The sequence below is a fragment of the Exophiala bonariae genome (genome assembly GCF_035927105.1).
Source record: "Exophiala bonariae strain CCFEE 5792 chromosome Unknown scaffold_5, whole genome shotgun sequence".
NCBI lineage: Eukaryota > Fungi > Ascomycota > Eurotiomycetes > Chaetothyriales > Herpotrichiellaceae > Exophiala > Exophiala bonariae.
Window position 1 is genome coordinate 988,819 of NW_027042480.1, and position 19,703 is coordinate 1,008,521.

The window sequence follows — 19,703 nt, forward strand, 5'->3', positions numbered from 1 at the left end:
CTTCAGCGCGGTGCGCGTGCACGAAGCAAACCCGTTCAAGTTGAGAAACTCAACTTTTCGTCGGGGCCACCGCCAGCCGTAGGATGCGATCGATTAGGATGCTTTAATTGAGCTGTACTTGAAACCCACACCAGCGCCTGTCCACCATGGTTTCACCCGATGCTTCCCCAATTGATCGGAAGGGAAGGCCTTCCAAACGTTCTTCCAACTCTTACACCAGCGAAGAATGGCGAAGGCATCGGCCACTGATCACCCAGCTGTATTTTGAAGAGGGCCGCACCTTGAAGGAGGTCGCAGAGTATCTGAAGCGGGAATTCAACTTTGCTCCCACGTAGGTCGACTTGTCATTGCTGCATTTATCTGCTGACCACCCCATTAGCGAACGCATGTACAAAAGCAGACTCCATAGTTGGGGACTCGACAAGAAGAAAAAGGAGCACGAAATGCTGGACTTGGTTCGGCAGGGTCTTCAGCAGAAAGGCGACGACAAGGATAAAGTGTTTCTCGTCAGAGGCAGACAAGTCACTCTGGCCGATGCCCTGCATTACTTCAATCGAAAGGGAATCAAAGACCCATCTAGTCTCTTGGAGAATGTAGACCCGACCGGAGAGCTGTCTTCCCCGGAGGATGCTGAAGCCACGACCCCCTTGTCATCTCATGCCGATATGCTCGACACCCACTATCCCGATGGTGGCGACTATGAGATGACCCGAAGTCCCATGGATGTTGATGATGCCAACAAGTCAGGTTTCCTGACTTCGCTAAACCCCTCCGACATTGCCGAGAATTGTCTTGAAGCCCTCCAGACAGCTTTGAATATACCCATGCTTTCGCCAATCCCTCCCTTTCGGACGCTCTCAGTCGAAGCATCTGTTGCCCCATCGAACGCGTCGGCTGCAGATCAGCGCTATCTGGATACTATTTTCCTCAACCTCAAGAGTCATTATGTTCGACTGTTTGAGGCCCGGAATTTGTCAATCAGCAACACCACGGGTACCTGGACCGCAACGTCGGACGATGCAGTCGCTGACCGATTTTACTACTCCATGTATCATGGTTATTCATTCCTATGGGATGGTCAGAGGGATAAGGCTTTTGAGAATTTTTACAAGGCCTTTGCGCTCATCGAAGGACTGCTCAAAGATGATCACGTTGGTTTCATGATCTACATTTTTGATTTGATTATTCGCCACGACGGTACTGGATACGAAGAACCTTTGCTCATGCTTCTACAGCATCTAGGAGACCTGGCCAAAGCGGTGTCCGAGTCAGATCAGCACCCCATCTATCTTGTGGCCACTTACATGAGTCAAGCTACCATATCTCGGGCCTGGCTGGCCGAATCCACACTCCGAAAATTGTTGGACTTTTTTCAAGATTCAATTGGCTACTTTCACCCCGAGACGATAGCTTTACTTCAAACCTTTGCAACCTGTCTTTTGAATCGGAAATGGTATGCGGAAGCTGCAATTCGATTCCAGCAGCTTGTCGACGCTTTTGAGACTACTATGAGCAAACAGTGTTATGAAGTGTGTTACGCATTGAGGTCTACCTCGGAGGCCTACTTCCATCTCGAAAATTATAAAGAGTCACTTCAGGCATTGAAAACGGCCCTAGAACGAGCAGAATCACTTCCCAGAATGGAGGAGAGAGAGATTTATGTTCGCTGCCTGAGAGCTATGGCCGAAATTTCCAACAAACTCGGCCGCAAACAAGAAGCCAACGAAACCATGCAGCATGTGGTCGACATCTGTAGAGATGCCTGGGGGCCCGAACATCCATTCACCAATCGAGCCAAGATGCACCTCAAGTCAATACTCAAGGGAGATGCTACTGGAGAATCTGCAATCCCACCAATGGTTTATAGACTTGGTCGTGGAGGAAATGCGGCCAAATACATATGGATATCCCGATCTAGCCCGACTCGTCTACAAGCCTGAGGTGGTTATAATATATGTTGGAGATGTTAACGCAATTCCAGCGGTTCTCCCGCTCAAACAATTTTTGCAATCTGAAATCCCTTCAAACAGTCGAGAAGGTTTCCTACGAGTTCTGCGGAACAGCATCGATGTACACTCAGATTTGACACTAAACAGTCGACAAGCAACCGCTACGACCGCCGGCCTCGATCACGAAATGGGATAACCACAAATGACGGCTCCGAACGGATCCCCTCAAAACTGGATTCGAGTCTTCATTCCTGGCAAGCCTAGTTCATAGGCTCTGGCTGCGAGTTCGGCCATTAGACAGACCTCCGGCTTCAGATCTCGAGCTGGGAGGTGACGATATCGTGCCACAGTGAGCACAACTGTACACGGTTCATCTGGGAGAAAAGGGGGTTTCGACAATAGGGTTAGGATCACTCGGCTGGGAAGGGTAAGCCCCGTCAAGGCCTCAATCGATGATGCTATTTGGTCTTGGTGAAGATTTCGCATCACGAGCAACTACCCATTGCGTGAAGCACGAGTTGGAAGTCCCGGTGTGGCTTTCTGAAGGGCGCCGGACTTGAGGAGCCCAGGAATCAAGAGCCGACTTTGTTGAGTCGGCACCTGGCATGTACCCAAGCATCGTAACACGGCACTGGGGCGCACAGACCTAAACACCTAGGGTGGCATGGAATCAGAAAACTAGGCGGGATTAAAGCATTGTCCCAATGCTACCATCTGCACCTTTGCTGTTAGCGCCCGTGGGTTTACTGCAGGTGCCATTTCTGGTGCCTCAACCGCCTCGAGTCCCAAAAGGCTCTTTGGCACCTACTCATGCCTAGATTAGCTCTCCTCGTTCAAGGTGGTAACCGAAGAATAACATCTCAAATCCCACCACAGCGAAGTGGGAGGCCTTTGGATGATGCCATGATTTTCGTTTCAATGGATCACGGATCTCGAACTCCGGGGATCTCGAGTCGTGCAGCATGCTCTGTGATAATCTCGTTCTTGGGACGACACAGGAAAAACCCTGTGAGATTTATACTTTCGAAGAACGGACGGGACCCCAGAGGCTCGAAGTCTGATTGTCCACGGTCCTGCCACATGGCGGCGATTTTCAGGTCTACCGAGTACTCTTACTCGGTATGCTTTGTGGCAGGAGTGATGATCTCAGCCTCCGAGTCCTTGGGCCCCTCACCCCTCGCCCCTCTCCCCAAAGTGGGAAGGCGAGTATTAATTAGGAGCCTTGGCCTTCAAGTTGAGGTATTCCGTAGAGGGGCAGAAATTCGTTCTCCCATCCCTAGTACACTCAGGCTCACCAGGGCAGCTGGGCAGTGCATGGCCGATGGAGTCCGCTACAATGATCGTGTGCTGTCTTTGTACGAACTCGCATGACCGACTCTTCGATCTGGTACGAATCACCATCCACCATTCGGACTTTGATGTGCCAGTGGCTTCCCCATCAGGGCCCAGGGGTGGGTAGGCGCGAAGATGGTCCCTGGTCCCCCTCATTCGGCAGCGGTCATCATCTCGTCCAGCTCGTCCGACTGGAAATTAATCGCCGCCGCTGGGCAGTGAAACACTTCCCACACCGCGACTCTGACCTTACATACCTAGGTATACAAACATTGTGCGTTCACCTCTGCATTCCGTTGAGTATCCTTACTTGGGTATCGAGCACATCAGTTTGAACCGGTTGTCTGCATCGATCGAAATCTCCTCAACATGGCCAGCGAAAAGTATTACATCAAGGACGCAATCACCAAGCCTGCGATCCACCACGAGTCCTACCAAAAACTATGGGAGACCAAGTGGAAGAAACCAGTATGTGCCGCGGTGCTCGCACTCTACCATCAAACACTATGCTCACCTGTTCCTCTTTTTCCAGTGCGAGATGGGCGTCTATCCGTTCATGTTCGGCAGTATCAAGGACTTTGAACCAGTTGCACAAGAGATCATCAAGGTATGAAGTCTGTTCCCCCTCCATTGGCTTAGCCCTTGGCTGATCTTCCAAAAGGCCGGATTGAAAGAACCTTACAACTGGGATGAATATGCCCCATACTACTTCCCCAAGGCCGAGGAATTGAGCCAAATTGCCGAGCAGGCCGAAAAGGCTGGGGAGAAAGAGAAGGCCTCGGAATACTATCTGTACGTTGTGACAGACTGCTATGAAGAGATATATGGCAGCTAACACTGGACCTAGGCGGAGTGCTGCTTTATACCGAATCTCTCGATTCCCCACGCCACGGTCGGAGAAGCAAAAATATGCTTGGGAAGTGGGAACTGAGACCTTTTACAAGGGCGCAGCGTGAGTCTCACGGAAAAGGCAGCGGGCAAGCACAAGCATTTCGGCTGACAACTGAGCGTCTAGACTCATGGAGCATCCCATCCGAGAAGTGCGGATTCCTCACAAACATGCAATTGAGGGCGAGGGCGATGTTGTCCCAGTCAATCTCCTGATTCCTCCTGGCGCGACGCCTGAAAAGCCAGCCCCAACCGTTCTGATCATCACTGGCCTCGATGGATATCGCACCGAATTGGCGGTCTGGCAACAAGGATTTTTACAAAAGGGCATTGCAACCGTGATCGCCGAAATCCCCGGTACTGGAGACTCACCGGCCGCGAGACAAGACCCTACGAGTCCAGACCGACAGTGGTCCAGCGTTTTGGACTGGATCGATACACAAAAGGCCATTGACAATAAGAAAATCATCGTCTGGGGATTCTCAACAGGTGGATACTACGCCCTGCGAATTGCGCACACCCACAAGGATCGGCTACTGGGGAGTGTGAGCTTGGGTGGAGGAGCACATCACATGTTCGACCGAGAATGGCTCGAAAATGTGAACAAGTTGGAATATCCATTCGATCTGGCCAACACGCTGACATACAAGTTCGGCTACCCAGACCTAGAGTCGTTCATACAAGAGGCGGGCAAATTCTCGTTGGTCAACGATGGAACGCTGGACAAGCCATGCACCAAGGTTCTCCTGGTCAATGGCAACGACGATGAAATCTTCCCGGTTGACGATTTGTTTGTGGCGCTGGAGCATGGTCTTCCCAAAGAAGCTCGGCTGGTCAAGGGCAAGAAGCACATGGGAGAGCCGGACAGCTTCTTCATCATTCTCAAATGGATCTATGCGCAGTTTGGCATTGAGGGTAACATCATGGATCAGATGAAGACTCTGCCCAGCAGAACCAAGTATTGAGTACCACTGGCCTTTGGTTCTGCAAGCCTCAAGTTGTTCGATGGAGAAGTGAATAGACATACATTAGAAGGAGTGGTCGCTGGTTGATCCGCCACCTTGACTGCCCATGATGATGATCCAGTGCTCTTTTTGTCTCGAAACATACATAAGTAATCGGCCCGTCATCTGCCAAAAGGTGAATACATTCCGGCGGGATCTCAACTTGAATGATGACGACAAGGCCATCCCGAGCGTGAATGCGGCCAAGGCAGGAGTCGGGGCTTCTTCTTGTCCGGTCACCAACGAAGGGCCCTGGGCACCGAAGGATTACTTAACGGGTTCGCGTGTCATGCTTAACTTACAAGTGGCATTCTGAACCTGCATTGGCGATCATTCTGCATCATGCGTTCCTCTTCCTTGGCCTCAACTAAAGTTAATTCTTGATTCATCTTCCACCAACGTGTCATCGTCACGGTGCTTGTGCCAGTGCATACCCTCGTTATTGACATTCTCGCGCTGGAATCATCACTACCTATCTTTCTTATCTGTATTCGTATTCATAATTCATTCTCGTGTAACGCGCATTTGCGCAACGTACTTGGCAAAGGTCCCCACCCCTTCGGCCATTCGACTTGGTCTGCATCTCGACCCGCGCTTTCCCGAGTCTCACGAGCAACCATACTTTCCAGCTCATCAGATTCGAGTTCATCATCTTGTACAACAGGGAAAGCTAAGCACACGCACCTGACTGCCAAGATCACTGCCGAGGATTGGAGACTTTCAGACTTTTCGCCGGGGATTGCCACTCTGTTTCATATTCATGTCTTCACCAAGAGCCTGACGACGCCTGAACTGTGCATGACCCGCCATTGAGCTCGCAGCGTGCCTCCAACGATGCCTATCGGTGTCCTTCGAAGACAGACCCTCGTGGACGAGACAGGAGGCTCCAGTGGAGAAAGCTCACGTCGACCTTCCCTCGCTGATGGGCCTCGAAAGTCCAGTATTGTCGGGCTGTCTTTGCGTTTGACCCGATCCAAAAGGACCAACTCGGTTCCAGATTCGACCTCAACTCTAGCAGGGTCAGTTTCCTTGCTACCAGGATATCTGGTTACTGACTATGACCCTAGATCAACATTGGGCGAGGCTTTACTATCTCTCCCCGATGAGATCATCACCCATATCGTCTGCCATCTCGCCAACAGCGACTTTCTGGCACTTCGACTTACCTCTCGTGCGGTCAATGCCATCTTGAAAGCCAATGCTGCTCAGATCACACGGGCCCTCCTTGCTCACAGTTTCCCTTCTAGTCATGATTTCGAATGTGTTCAGCTGCTCTATCCTCAGCCACGGCCATGTCCAAGTGAGAGATATCTGCTGCAAATGATTCGACGAAAAACTCTGATCGATAAGATGCTCTCCATTATCGCCTCTTTCGTCCAGATGAAAGTCTATATGATTCCTTCTTGTCCTCGTTTCGAAGATTTCTCCCCTTACCGACGGAGGCTTGAGCAACGATTTCACGTGTCGGCTTGGATCATCTACCACTTCCTTGAGAGTTTCAGACACATGCTTGTTTTCCAGCATCCTGCTCATACGCAGCAAACCTCCAACCGCTCTCATGACTGTTCTCAGTGCACGGATTTCGTCACCGAATTGGTTGGATCATATCCACCCACTGAGATCATTCCGGCGTATCATTTCTATGGTCTCCTTCTTCAGCACCTTCGTCAACTGAGCCGTGCACCTAGCCATGTTGGTACCATTGAGCGGCGTTTGAGAGGCTGGACTCGTCGTTCCCCAACAGATTCACAGCTAGCTCAGGTTGTCATCATTGGTGGAATCCCACTACTGTCAACACTCTCGGTGTTGAAAGGCAGTTACAACTCACGCGTCGAGGTCATTGGTTCTTTCATCGACAAGATCTCAATGTCGGCTACAACACAGACGCGCATATTTGTTGCTCAGAGGATCAAAAATTCAGATTCATCGTCCTCGAAACAACTCAGAATTGTCGATATGTCCGAATTCGAATCCCTGAAAGCATCTCTCGAACCTCCGTTCTCAGATATCTCTGAGAAAACAGTTGAGGCCCTCCCAAGTCTTGAGAGGTTTGTCTCGGATGATTGGACAGTCAGGATGTATGAAACTGTCGGCCCGACAGACACACCTGCGAGTGCTTTTGGTTTTGTACAAAACGTGCTTGCAGGAAAAAATGACGGACCCGATTATTTGGAACCTATCATAGGCTTTGCGTGATTGCTACTGCTCATGCAACACAAAGTCAATTTGGATTTCATGCTACATTATTACTAACGATTTGACCCCAGAGTTTCGGTTTTAAGAAGATTTAATGTCAATATTCATTTCCAACGAGCATGGACTCTTTCATCCAAAGAACAAAGAACGAACCACTGTCATTCCCATTTATCTATTTAACAAGACAGGTTTCGCAGATTGCCAAGGCTCAAAGTGAGAACCTTGAAAGAAGCAATTGATGTGGATGCCACTAAATACCTATACCACGCCGTGGTATCTTGGCCCCTAACACGATCCGATCATGCGACGATACTGAACGACCAGAACCAAGTCAGCACTCTCCTGGGCGCGTCTAGCATACCGCAGCTGTTGACATCAAGGAGAGCCTCCTAGCTATGACTCAAATGCTATCAACACCAGTGCCCGCCCCAAGATCATCACATATCATGCTCAGTTTCGTCAAAGTCTTCATCTTTCTAATGCTTAGCCCATTTATTACTTTAGGCCTCTGTGCCACCTATTCCCTTGCGCATATCAATATTAACTATCCGCTGGTATATCCACTGCCACCGGATATACTGTCACATTGCTAAACTTTGGTCAGGGTCAATGGGACTTCACAGAGGCCCAGCAGGAAAATGGTAGCTTTTGCGGTGGTGGTGTCTCGACAGAACCAAGTCCATGGCTAGCCCAAAATCCTTTCATCTCCTTATCAGGTGATGCGGGCGAATTCGTCGCCATTCGCTTTGCCTATTCCAATAGCAACACGAATGGTTCGGATCAATTTGTGAGCACCATAAATGATGCAGGGGACTTCAATACAACTTTGGTCGCAAATGCTACGATTCCCGACTCTGGTAATCTATGTGTGAACGCCACGCTGCCACCTCTGGCAATTGGAGGTATAGGGATCATCTATGTCGCAGCCATTAATCCGGAGACTGGGGCGAATGGATCCTCTTGTGCGACGATCGAGTACATTCCCGAGTCGGTAGAAGGCCAAACCGTTCCAGACACAAATATGACATACCAAGCGTTCTATTGCTCCAATTCGACGGACTTGCCAGTCGCTGAATCGTCATGTGTTTGCCATTGCCATGATGCCGATGGTAGGGCGGGTCGTACATTGATATCGTGCCTGAGCTGACCTGAAACTTGCAGAACACTGCTCCGGGGAATGCTCGGAGGAAGAGATCGACGCAGCCAGGGACCAGTGCACCGCAGAATACGAGTCCAGTAACCCAGATGCTCAATGCGATTGTCATTGCCATGGCTCAGAAGGTACTAATTAGTCAATCGTCTCTTCTGGTCTTGACTGTCAAACATGCTAATCTGGAAAATCTCTAGAACACTGCTCAGGATCATGTACCGCTCAACAAACTACCGATGCAAGAGACGAATGTGTCGCAGCTGCGGGCGGAGCAAACACCACGAACGCGGCCGCCACGAGTACGACGTCCGCCACGGGCTCGGCTGCAGCGACCTCGTCGACAGGAGCGGCCTCGCCATCGGCTGTGGTCCCAGGGCAGATGCTTGGACTTGCCCTGCTTTTCTATACTTTGCTCGCGTGGTAGGGTAGATCTATTAGGGTCCGAAGCATGAATGACGCCGGATGCAAATGGCGGCCGCCCATCCACGAAACGCCTAAGTCGAATGGCGAAAATTGTAATATTTTGTAATGGCAAATCGACTCTTAAATAGCGAAAACCTTTACCTAAATTCTCGTACTTTAGGTTGATATTTCCCTGAAAATAATTTATTTTATCTTCTTCTAAACCCATAAGATCTATTCTTTATACTCTAGTTCTACTATGTGGAGTAGCTTTACCTAAAAATACGCGGTATTGTAGATATAGAGGGTTGCTAATAAAACTACACAAAATTACCACGCCATTCGCTGATACTGTATATTCTTGCTCGGACCAGAAGAAACCAGTTATCGTTGAGTCATACATATATTGGACGCGTAGAAGCATAATCAATTCTTGCCTAATGAACAGTACATAAGAAAACGATAGCTCCAGCATAAAACCAGTTGGAATGAACTTGATTGAGACCGCACCATTTTGAGATGCGGTTCCCAATGAGTGCTCCATGTCGTGTTGTGCATCAACTATGGAGTCCGCCAAGTCAGACAAGGCTGCGGCCAAGAAGACCGGCCTTGATGTCTTCCCACCTCATCAACCAATGTGCTGTAATGCTCTCAAGGTCCTCACTTTGCATTTGACATGCAATGAATGACCAAGTAACACAGCCATGTTCGTCGCACCAAATGGCTTTCATCAGATAAGTTGGCGTGTACATGCGGATCCAATCACGAATTGACCCATGAACCCCCCTGACAAACGACGCTGCCATGGCTCTACGTTGTTCCCTCGTCGGCATAGCCTTGAGCATTGTTGTCGCGTATGGCCTCTATATCGCTTTAGGAATCAATGGACTGAGTGCGACATCGAGCAATGTTCAACAATATAAGACTCTCTTGCCTACAGGCCACCGTCACGCCGATACTGGAGTTTTCCACGCCAAGCATCAAGCCCCAGGCACAGTAGCAGGAGGGATACCCGACTTACCCACGAGCTCCCAGCGACAGGAAGAACAAAGAGCGATATTACTTGCACAGCTCCAGAGCAGCCGATCGTCCGTCGCTGGTCGGAAGGGTTCGAGATACCGCCTCCTAACGGCACTCTATGGGTTTTGCAGATACGAGGAGGTGAATTTCAACGAGGTCGAGCGTGTGGAAAGTCTCTATGCTAAGGTTCCCAGCTCGCAGCGCAAGGTAAGTCTTGGTCTTGCTCTCCGTGCAGAGGCATACACTGCTGATGGACATGGTGGATGGAAAGATGATAGAACGAGGACTCAATTATACCTCCAATTTCGCAAAGGCTCGAGAACTCTTCTCGCTGAACAGACACCTGGTGGACGATATCGTTAGACATGCTCTGGAATACTATGAGCTCTCCGAGGACGAGTTAAATACCTTTATCAATGTTGTCGAGAGTGACAAGGAAAATGCATTGAGGCCTGACCGGACATCCGTCTCCCAAGCGCTCAAGCACGTGGTGCGAGAGTGGTCACTCGACGGCCAACACGAACGACTCGCAACATTCCCTTGCGTGCTTGGAACTCTCCAGGAACTTTGTGCAGGCCCCGTTGATCGTGCAGCAGGCATCCCCGTCAAAGTCCTCCTTCCAGGCGCTGGGCTCAACAGACTCGCCCACGAGATCGCCTCCCTCGACAGCCTGAGCTCGCGACTCGAGGTGACCACCAATGAATTTTCACCCTACATGAACACCGTGTATCAATATCTCCTGACCCTGCAGATCCATTCTTCCCTCTACTTCCACCCATACCCGGACAACTGGTCACATCAACCCACGCTCGCCGAACTGCACCGCGGTGTACACGCACCTGACATTCTTCCGTCCCACACCAAGGCGAACGTGACCCTCGTCGAAGGAGACTTCACGCAAGCCTTCCACGCGCGGCAATGGACAGCCAGCCAAGACGTGCTGATCACGCACTTCTTCATCGACACGGCGCGCAACCTGTTCTCGTACCTCGAGACCATCCACCGCCTTCTCAAGCCCGGCGGAATCTGGATCAACGTCGGCCCGTTGCTGTGGAGCCACAATGCCCAGTTACAGCTGTCGCTGGAAGAGGTGGTCAAGTTGAGCGAGTCCGTTGGATTCGAGTTCCTCGAGTCCCATGCCCGCTGCGGTGATAGGACGCTGCCCCAGCTGACCGTGAGAAGCATCTACGCCCCGTATGGGTTCAATCACAGGACTTTGAGTCAGAATGCTTACAAGGCACAATTCTGGGTTGCAAGGAAGGGGAGATGATGGTGAAGGATGGAAACCTTTGAATGTATTGAGCCTGACTTGCTGCTCACGGTGACTTCCTGTGTCACAGGGTTGATCGGGCCTGAGCGAAGGAAACGTTCCATCGCTGCTCCCCTAGCGCAAACATCGGAGGTGGTTAAACATTTGCTTCGCAATGGCGTCAAATATCTTCTGTGCCGCAAAGAATATGAGTGGTCGAAGGCTGATTAAATCTGAATTCGGTCCCCAGAGTTATCACTGATTGTTACGGGTCGTCAAACGGCCTCATCGTCTACCTTCAAACCGACACAATCCACGACAATATTGGAAAATTCCGTCACTGGACGTATTACAGTCATGAGCTGGCTTCATGTCATAACCGTGGCCTCGCCATGTCTGAGCTCGAACCAGTCTATGAAGTCCAGACTGGTGGCACAATGACTTGTCTCCAGGACACACTCTCATGGTCTATGTCTGGTGCGAGTCTCCAGTCTCGCCATCGGTATCACTGTCACAACAGAGGGGTGGAGTCAGAGACGCAAACGAAGCCTCGATCAGCCTGTGCTCTGCGTATAAAAACCGTTGCATATCTATTTCTCTTTCCACCAAGAACCCACGACAACACTGATCCCAAAAAGCAAAGTCTAAAGAAATAAATAGCCCAAATTTCCTTGCCTTTTGCAAAGGAGAACGCACCCAAAAGTTCCTCTTACCCGATATCGAAAACAATATATCTATCCAATTAATAACACGTCTCGAACGAACATGGCCAGCGACCCAAACTATTGCAAAACGTGTGGAGCTTACACACACAATACGAACGAGTGTCCCGGCAAGCCGAACAAGCACACTGGTATGGCGGCCTCCCTCGAACCAGCACGGGATGAAAAGGCCTGCAACAGCAGCATAGATGGGGCTGACTGGGCTGAACCTGAGCTGCCCACGGCATTCGAAGCTCGAATGCGGGATCGTGAACTAGAATGTGATGCAGAGCTGAGTGCGGCGCCAGATCTGGAGTTTACTTGGGACGGCGGATGTTGGGCGATCTAGATCCTTTTGCAGCAGCGACGATAGAAGATCTCATAGATGCTTGTACGGTCGCATTCAATGTAATCATATGACCGCACTAGCCGTCGAGCCGTTGACCAGACCTACCGTTCTAATGTCCGTAGCGGAAAGCTGAAGTGCGAAAGTATGACATTCGAAGATCAAGGTGAAGCTGTTGACACATTTGAAGTTCTTTTAATAACTATGATCTCGTGAATATCATAATCCCTCTGCGGCCAAATGCGCTGCTTCACTGCGAAAGTCGCAAAACGCTCGCCAAAAGGGGCCAAAATCCCCCCACCTCCACGGTTTGAGGCTCAGCACCGTGGCACGCCTTGCTCGATAGTCCTACGATACCAAAGACTACCAGGTCACATGCTATTCAAGGACTTCTTCCATCTTCGAGCAGCTTACTTGGTACCTGTGATCGTACCAAGGCGAAAACATCATGTGCGATTCCTTCACGCATTGGCGGGTTTGCGTTCCGAGATTTGGGCTGCTCTAGCTGATAGATGTGGGCAGGGCGTAAATATTCTTTTCTTAGATCTAACGAGCATCCACACAGGATGTATGGCCTGGCGGACTGAAAGAGGCAAAATATGATTTGGATCTCGTTCACGCGGTGAAACGTGGAGGCTGATACTGACCAGGCCACAAGAAAACTTTCCACTTGTCTACTTTGATGCCCGTGGCGCGGAGTTGGTGCGAGTTCTGGGTCTCTTTATTGAGACCCCTCGTATAGATAGTTAGTGGCAGATTGGTCTTAAGCTTAAAGCTACTCTGTCGGTCCATTAGTGAGGAAGAAAGAGTGCTAGATTCCATCCGAGGGCTCTAGTGGCATTGGAACTGTATCATATCGCACGTTCTGACGTGATTTAGTGTGCTAGCTCCTTCGCAAGCATATACCGTTTACGCTCAGAAACAAAACTGTGGATCTTGATAGTCAGCCCTACCCGCCAGGGTCCTGCTTGGCTGTCGACCTTAATCTTGGCCAAGGGGTGCTTAGGTAAATGGATGGACGTGGAGTATAACTTTGAGTCGGTTCGCTGTTGGTTTCTAGATATGTCAATGGCAAATACTCACATATCCCTGGTTTGGACTCTCAAGAAAGTCAAAGGCAAATGGTCTCAAATATGCCTAACAATGACGAGATGACAGCCCCGATGCTTCCCTCCAAGACGTCCGCGCAGTCAGAGTCGAAGACCCGAACGCCGAAACCTAAGTTATGGGCAGGCCTGAAAGAGCATTCGAGGGTGTCGAGAATCTGTCTTGCTCTCACATCGGCCATTCTGCTCTGGGGATATGATATGGCGATGACGGGCAACTTGTACGGATTGGATGAGTTCAAGTAAGACTGCTGTCCACTCAAAAGGCAGTAATCATCAAAGTTAACCAGCTGTGTAGGAAAGATTACGGCGAATTCAACGAGTCGAAGAACGAATGGTCGATACCCTCCAAGTGGCTGAGCTTGTGGAATGCTTCATCTCCACTGGGAATGATGGTGGGCTCGATCTTCGGAGGGTGGCTCCAGGATCGGTTTGGGCGTCGAGTCTCGCTGGGGTTTGGGAGTTTGACTTCTGCTCTCGGCGTCGCAGTTGTCTTTGTATCTGCATACTCGGGTGACAAACGGCAGGTGGTGCTTGGGGCAGGCAAGTTCACACAAGGCCTCACCATCGGCGTGGTCGTGACCACAACCCAGACCTACATTTCCGAAGTGCTTCCGTCAACGCTTCGCGGACCGCTCCTCGCATTCTTCCCCATATTCTTCTTGGTTGGCCAGCTTGTCAGTGCCATCATATGTTTGGCTTTGGACAGCAAAACCGGCAAGATGCAGTACCTGACGGCCATTATTTCCGAGTGGCCCTTCTCAGCACTGCCTCTCATACTGGCCATCATCATGCCAGAGAGTCCAATCTGGCTGGTACGAAAAGGGAATACCACGGCTGCTATCAAGGCGCAAAAGCGATTGGACTCGCCACATATGGACACCTATGCAAAAATCACCGAGTTGAAGCAGTCGGTCGACCAGGAGGAAAAGAAGGCGGCCAGAGCAGGAACATACGTGGACTGCTTCAAAGGTACCGACTTTCGACGTACTGGTCTTGCGATATTTGGGTCGGTGCTCCCTCAGCTTTTTGGGCTCCCCATTCTTGGAGATGGGCCTTATTTCTTGCAAAAGGCCGGTATGGAAGACACGACAAGCTTCATCTTCTTACTCACTGGTATACTCTGGGGTATCACCGGGACCATTGTCAGCATGTGGTTACTCACTTTTATTGGAAGGCGAAAGCTTGTTCTAAACACATTGTTGCCCTTGACCGGTATTTGGCTGGTCATGGGCATCGCTGGCACTATCACAGCCAAGTGGTCGGCCTGGTAAGTTGGCGCCTTAACGAGAAAGATACCAAACTAATAACGTCCAGGATTGTGGGCGTCACAACAAATCTGGCGCCGCTTACCGCGTCCTTAGGTGTTTGGCCTGCATCATATGTCATCACAGGTGAATCGTCTTCGCTTCGCCTGAAAGCAAAGACGACCGGTGTCTCATGGGCTGTTGGTGGAGCTTCGAATCTATTGTTCTCCATGGGAACACCATATATATACAATGACGATGCCGGGAATCTCGGAGCGAAGATCGGGTATGTCTGGGTCGGTATTACCGGTGCGACGTTCGTCCTTGCTTATTTCGTTCTACCCGAAATGCTAGACCGGACGGCAATCCAGCTCGATCAAATGTTTGAGGAAAAGGTCTCGGCACGTAACTTTAGCAAGTGGACTGAGAGGCCGAAGCCGACATGGGCTGATACCTACAAGCCTGTCGAACCAGGTAGTCCACCTCCTAGTTACAAGTTTGGTCACGTCAACTCGAATGAGTCCTGTGATATGGACAATATGGAGCTTTCATGGATGTCTCCTAAACCTCGAGAATTCAGTTGAGCAGGCTAGTGTGGTCGATGGATTCTAGTGTTTGCCATTGGAACTTACCAACCGAAATATTTGCTGATCGAGTTGCATTGTTAGTTGGGTGTTTTGGAGTTGGCTGTTACAATGATAGTAGTAGGTATATAGGGTTGGAAATGAATCCGTCAGATTTGGCTGAAAAGACTGGTGGTCGAAGTGGTCTTAATGCTTCGCCGGTTTCGCTAGAGCAACTTCTTGCTATTATTTACACCTTCAAGGCAGCATCAACGATTACTTCGTCACATCTAGGCACCTTCAATTTTTCTAAGCTTGTCAGTGTTAAGATATTCTAGTCTTTCCTATCATGGGAATGGCCCCTTATCCTTCAATCAGAGTGTTGCATCTTTGCCTTCAGCACGAGTCCAGTGTGGCTGTTCAAATTCAGGCCCCCAGTATGATCAGCGACTTCCCTCCAAGGTGGCTCGGCTCAGCTGTTGAGAAGCTGAAAGGTTGTCTATCAACCTCGCCCATTAGATCAGTATAACTTTAAGACGGTCCAGTGTGAATCCTGCTCATCCTCCTCAAACCTTGGAAAGCAATCGAAGCTGCTCTAAACAAATTATGACACGCCTTGATAAGTGCTACCAAGGATTCTTTGTTCGAAAGGCTGAGGAAAATGCCTACTGGCCGCACAGCACGCTCGTGCAATTTCTGTCGGCAAGTAAAATTGGGCTGTGACGGCTATGTACGCAGGTTTTTTTATCGTGATGCCTGAAACTCTTCTGACCATGTCATAGTTGAAGAAACCATGCACCCGGTGCAAGGAAAGAAATGACGAATGCCGCTTCGACAAAGGCTTTCAACGCATCTCGACCAGAAGGTATGTATTGAGTCTAGAGATTGAGCTCGACTTTGTTCCTGATAAAGACCAGATACGCCAGAGATATGTCGATACAATTCACTACAATGAGCAGGTCGTCAAATCAGTCAAGCCCAGTTGCAACTAGCCGCTCAATGACGACTGGCAGACAAAGTCTTGCTCCACCCCAAGATGAGGCATGGCAAACATCAAACCAAACTCCTCCACACGGGCATAGTGGTATCACTTCTCGAGAACCCAGTAACCTATTGTCTAGCAATTGGTTCCAGAATCAGACGCCACAGGAATGCAATTCTTTCGTCCATGGAATCGTTTCCTTGCAATGGCAGAGCGCAGTCGATCTATTCGATCAGTAAGCAGTACTCTCCAGATTTTATACCTCAATATTGATTGCCATTAGCTTTGAGGAATTCTTTCTGGTACATGCACCATTCTTAGAGCCAGTACAGTCTCTTTCCGGTCTAGTTGATCGATCACCATTGCTCTTCTGGACAATCGCGATGGTATCTTGTCAACTCCATCAGCACTACTCTTTCCTCTACAATGACATGGTTACAGTCCACCGCCAACTTTTATCTCACGAGATTCAGTCAGCCTTGCAATCGTTGGAGGCTGTTCACGCTATCCTTTTGGCATGTACTTGGCCCATTCCCCAAGTACATCATACTGATGACCCTTGTTGGGAACATATTGGACTTGCCATCAACGCTGCTATTCGACTCCACTGTCACAAACCTTTGCCCCTGACCAGTCCAATTAGGAGTTGGAAAGGATTCGGTAGTGTCACCGCAAATGACTTGAATGTCACCACTCAGTACAAAACTTGGTTGGCCTGTGCTGACTTGAGCACTGCGTAAATTTTGACCCTTCCCTATCTCCACTGAAGTATGACTTTTCTGACAACATGCATTAGAATTAGCACCTTCTCAGGATTTGCTCCAAAGTTCTCGACCCCTATGCAATTTAAAGGGCTCGAAAGGGCAAGAGATGTGGTAAATTTGACCACGCATGGTCATGAATCAAGAACGCTAGCAGCTCAGTCAGAAATCAGACAAGTTACATGTCTTTATCAATCACAAATTGATACAGACGAAAGTATCACCAGCTATTTCACCCACTCGGCTACTTTTGATCGCCTTCTAGACCAGATCAAAGACAAATACTTTCCAGAATGGACGCCAAATTTGGAGATACTGTTACTTGGATCCAAACTCTACCTATATGCTTTAAGTTTCGTCTTCATTTCAGACCTTTTGTCTTCATCACTACCACTTAAACTCACGACAAGCATATCTGCTCAACACTATCTGGTCGTACAGAAAGGCCTGCATTCGGCATTGCAACTTATCAACACGATAAGTGATATCAGTCTCTCCACTCGTCCCAATATCGCGGACTACCCCGTTGGACTATTGACATTTCACCCCAAAAGCTACTTCACGGACCTCTACTTTGCTGTTATGTTTATATTTCGAGTCGCTATTGGGGATAATCAGGTGTTTCCTACGCAAAATCGCAAAGACATCGTGTCAGCCTTGCAAGCGGCACACAAGATTTTCCGCTCCTTTCCTTCACATCGCGACCACGCTCGTGCCGCACTCAATGTCGAGTTTGCGGTTCAGATCATTCGTGAAAGGTCACAAAGCCATTCACAGAGTACTCTCTCAGGATCAACGATCGGCTCCCTCTTCGTCACGAATCGTCTTGGGGCTTCATTACTGTACGATGGAAGTTTTCATATCGGTGAAGTACGAAACCGAGAGATGCCTCTTACAACGACCACCACAAATGAGAGTCGTCAGCCAGGACTTTCGCAGTCGAAGAAAGAGTCTAATATACTTTCGTCTGACAAAATATCTTCGTGGAAGACTCTTTCAGAGCAGTACCCCGAATTTCTGCCAGAGGCACCCAAACCTACGCAGCTTCAAGTTCCGCTGTGGCCAGCTATTGACAGTACTTTGCCCGCAAATTCGGATGAGGCATTGTTCCAAGGGACATTCTCGATTGACGGAGGCAATATTGGTCAAGATTCAATCTGGACAGACTGGAACCAGTATATTGTGGATAACAGGGTGTCGTTCGATCTGCCCGCCGTGGCGCCTGCGATGCAGTTACCATGAGACGACAAAAACGGACTCTTCGTTCTCATCTCGGCCAGATCTATCTCAAAAATTCCGAATATATAACGCGATCAAGCTGCTGCAACAGGCCAATCATTATAATTCTCATCAGGCGTATGATACGGTCCATAATAAACTTGGTTGCCTCGATCGTTGATCGCGAGCGGAAGTCTTTTCTCAATACGATTAATCAAATCCTGTCACAACATCAGTCCCTATCTGACTGCCTCGCGAGGTTACAACGTACCGGGTTGAACATGAACGGCCTTCCGATCATGAGGAGATCAATCTTTCCTTCCTCCACTAGCTCCGTAGCCTCTTGAAAGCCATAATCCTGATTTACCATCAGCAACGAGGCACTACCGGGAAACTTGACCAGTGGGCTAAAATCCAATACTGGATCATATCCTAACGGCAGCGGATATCCTTCTGGTCGAGGGTATCGACTGTAAACATCGTCAGTTTTCACGTTGAGGTCAGCACCACGTCGACAAATATTGATGAAGCCGACCTTCCGCCGGACCAGTTCTTTGATCAAATACGTGTACGTCTCCTGCGTCTCCTCAAAAGTGACGACCGAGTCATTGAGGGTGTCGACAGGACTCATCCTGACGCTGATGAATTCAGGTCCACCGAAAATCTCGCAAATGGCATCGACAAGTTCTAGTGTGAAGCGGCATCGATTCTCGACTGTGCCACCATAGGCATCGGTACGTGTATTGGCCCGCCTACAATGGGAGAATCAGTTCAAATGAGCACAAAGCCCAGCGACGGATGTCCTCTTACGTGTTCAAGAATTGTTGTGGCAGGTAACCGCTAGTAATGGGAGTCAGTGTGTCTCTCCAAGTCGAACTCAGAGCGAAACTTAGCCTAGGCCTAGGCCTTACCCCTGACAGAGAAGCTCAACACCATCGAAACCGGCTGATTTGGCGAGCGATACCGACCGTCGATACGTGTCGATAAGATCTCGAGGGTCATCGATTGCTTTCACATTTGCGGTATGGCCCTTTGGAACCACCGTCAGTGGGAGCAGTCTCATGTTTCAAGAAAAGACAATTTCAAACCGGCATGCCAGGCAAATCTCGATACTTCCACCCCTCAGCGGGAATCGTAGAAGGCGCGAACACAGGACGCCCTGTACCTTTCATGGTAGGCATTTCGTCGTTCTGGCATCGCCCTGCACGCACCGCATCAATATAGCAACCACCTGGTCTCCCGATTTAGTCTCCAGCGAGCCATCCAAACATACCAGCATGCCAAGCCTGAAAAAGCATCAACGCCCCCTCCTTATGAACAGCATCGACAACCACGCGCCACGCCGCAGCATGCTCCTCGGTGACCATCACGGGAGCATACGGCCACGGAAGTCCAGCCCAATCGACAAGGACGCCTTCGGTGACGATGATGCTTGGACCATCGCGTGCTCGGTCAGCATAGTACTTGACATGGGCGGGACCCGGTTTGTAGGCGTCAATGCAGCGGTTGCGTGTCATGGAGGCCATGGCGATGCGGTTCCTCAACTTGAGGCCTGTGGCTGTGGTGATGGGCTGGAGGAGGGCGGACAT

General features: G+C 49.8%; 9 protein-coding genes across 9 annotated transcripts; 8 read left to right on the forward strand and 1 right to left on the reverse strand.

Moving 5' to 3' along the window:
- Nucleotides 1-146: 146 nt before the first annotated feature.
- LTR84_011119 (uncharacterized protein) lies at nt 147-1,940 on the forward strand (the record flags this gene model as incomplete). The annotated part of the gene is made up of 2 exons (XM_064854652.1): nt 147-331; nt 380-1,940. The coding sequence occupies 2 exons, from the start codon at nt 147-149 to the stop codon at nt 1,938-1,940; spliced, it is 1,746 nt and encodes a 581-aa protein (XP_064709378.1).
- Nucleotides 1,941-3,650: 1,710 nt separating this feature from the next.
- Nucleotides 3,651-5,134, forward strand: LTR84_011120 (uncharacterized protein; the record flags this gene model as incomplete). Its single annotated transcript, XM_064854653.1, has 5 exons — nt 3,651-3,749; nt 3,814-3,888; nt 3,943-4,073; nt 4,129-4,233; nt 4,297-5,134. 5 exons carry the CDS (start codon nt 3,651-3,653, stop codon nt 5,132-5,134), a joined length of 1,248 nt encoding a protein of 415 aa, XP_064709379.1.
- An 873-nt stretch (nt 5,135-6,007) lies between these two features.
- On the forward strand, nt 6,008-7,369 carry LTR84_011121 (uncharacterized protein; the record flags this gene model as incomplete). The annotated part of the gene is made up of 2 exons (XM_064854654.1): nt 6,008-6,192; nt 6,241-7,369. 2 exons carry the CDS (start codon nt 6,008-6,010, stop codon nt 7,367-7,369), a joined length of 1,314 nt encoding a protein of 437 aa, XP_064709380.1.
- Nucleotides 7,370-7,815: 446 nt separating this feature from the next.
- Nucleotides 7,816-8,716, forward strand: LTR84_011122 (uncharacterized protein; the record flags this gene model as incomplete). The annotated part of the gene is made up of 3 exons (XM_064854655.1): nt 7,816-7,923; nt 7,974-8,375; nt 8,531-8,716. The coding sequence occupies 3 exons, from the start codon at nt 7,816-7,818 to the stop codon at nt 8,714-8,716; spliced, it is 696 nt and encodes a 231-aa protein (XP_064709381.1).
- A 1,009-nt stretch (nt 8,717-9,725) lies between these two features.
- On the forward strand, nt 9,726-11,211 carry LTR84_011123 (uncharacterized protein; the record flags this gene model as incomplete). The annotated part of the gene is made up of 2 exons (XM_064854656.1): nt 9,726-10,148; nt 10,213-11,211. 2 exons carry the CDS (start codon nt 9,726-9,728, stop codon nt 11,209-11,211), a joined length of 1,422 nt encoding a protein of 473 aa, XP_064709382.1.
- Nucleotides 11,212-11,955: 744 nt separating this feature from the next.
- On the forward strand, nt 11,956-12,240 carry LTR84_011124 (uncharacterized protein; the record flags this gene model as incomplete). Its single annotated transcript, XM_064854657.1, has 1 exon — nt 11,956-12,240. The coding sequence occupies one exon, from the start codon at nt 11,956-11,958 to the stop codon at nt 12,238-12,240; it is 285 nt and encodes a 94-aa protein (XP_064709383.1).
- Nucleotides 12,241-13,370: 1,130 nt separating this feature from the next.
- LTR84_011125 (uncharacterized protein) lies at nt 13,371-15,174 on the forward strand (the record flags this gene model as incomplete). The annotated part of the gene is made up of 3 exons (XM_064854658.1): nt 13,371-13,585; nt 13,642-14,613; nt 14,661-15,174. 3 exons carry the CDS (start codon nt 13,371-13,373, stop codon nt 15,172-15,174), a joined length of 1,701 nt encoding a protein of 566 aa, XP_064709384.1.
- A 1,731-nt stretch (nt 15,175-16,905) lies between these two features.
- Nucleotides 16,906-18,138, forward strand: LTR84_011126 (uncharacterized protein; the record flags this gene model as incomplete). Its single annotated transcript, XM_064854659.1, has 1 exon — nt 16,906-18,138. One exon carries the CDS (start codon nt 16,906-16,908, stop codon nt 18,136-18,138), a length of 1,233 nt encoding a protein of 410 aa, XP_064709385.1.
- Nucleotides 18,139-18,209: 71 nt separating this feature from the next.
- Nucleotides 18,210-19,703, reverse strand: LTR84_011127 (uncharacterized protein; the record flags this gene model as incomplete). The annotated part of the gene is made up of 6 exons (XM_064854660.1): nt 18,210-18,335; nt 18,386-18,866; nt 18,925-18,954; nt 19,026-19,144; nt 19,203-19,315; nt 19,388-19,703. The coding sequence occupies 6 exons, from the start codon at nt 19,701-19,703 to the stop codon at nt 18,210-18,212; spliced, it is 1,185 nt and encodes a 394-aa protein (XP_064709386.1).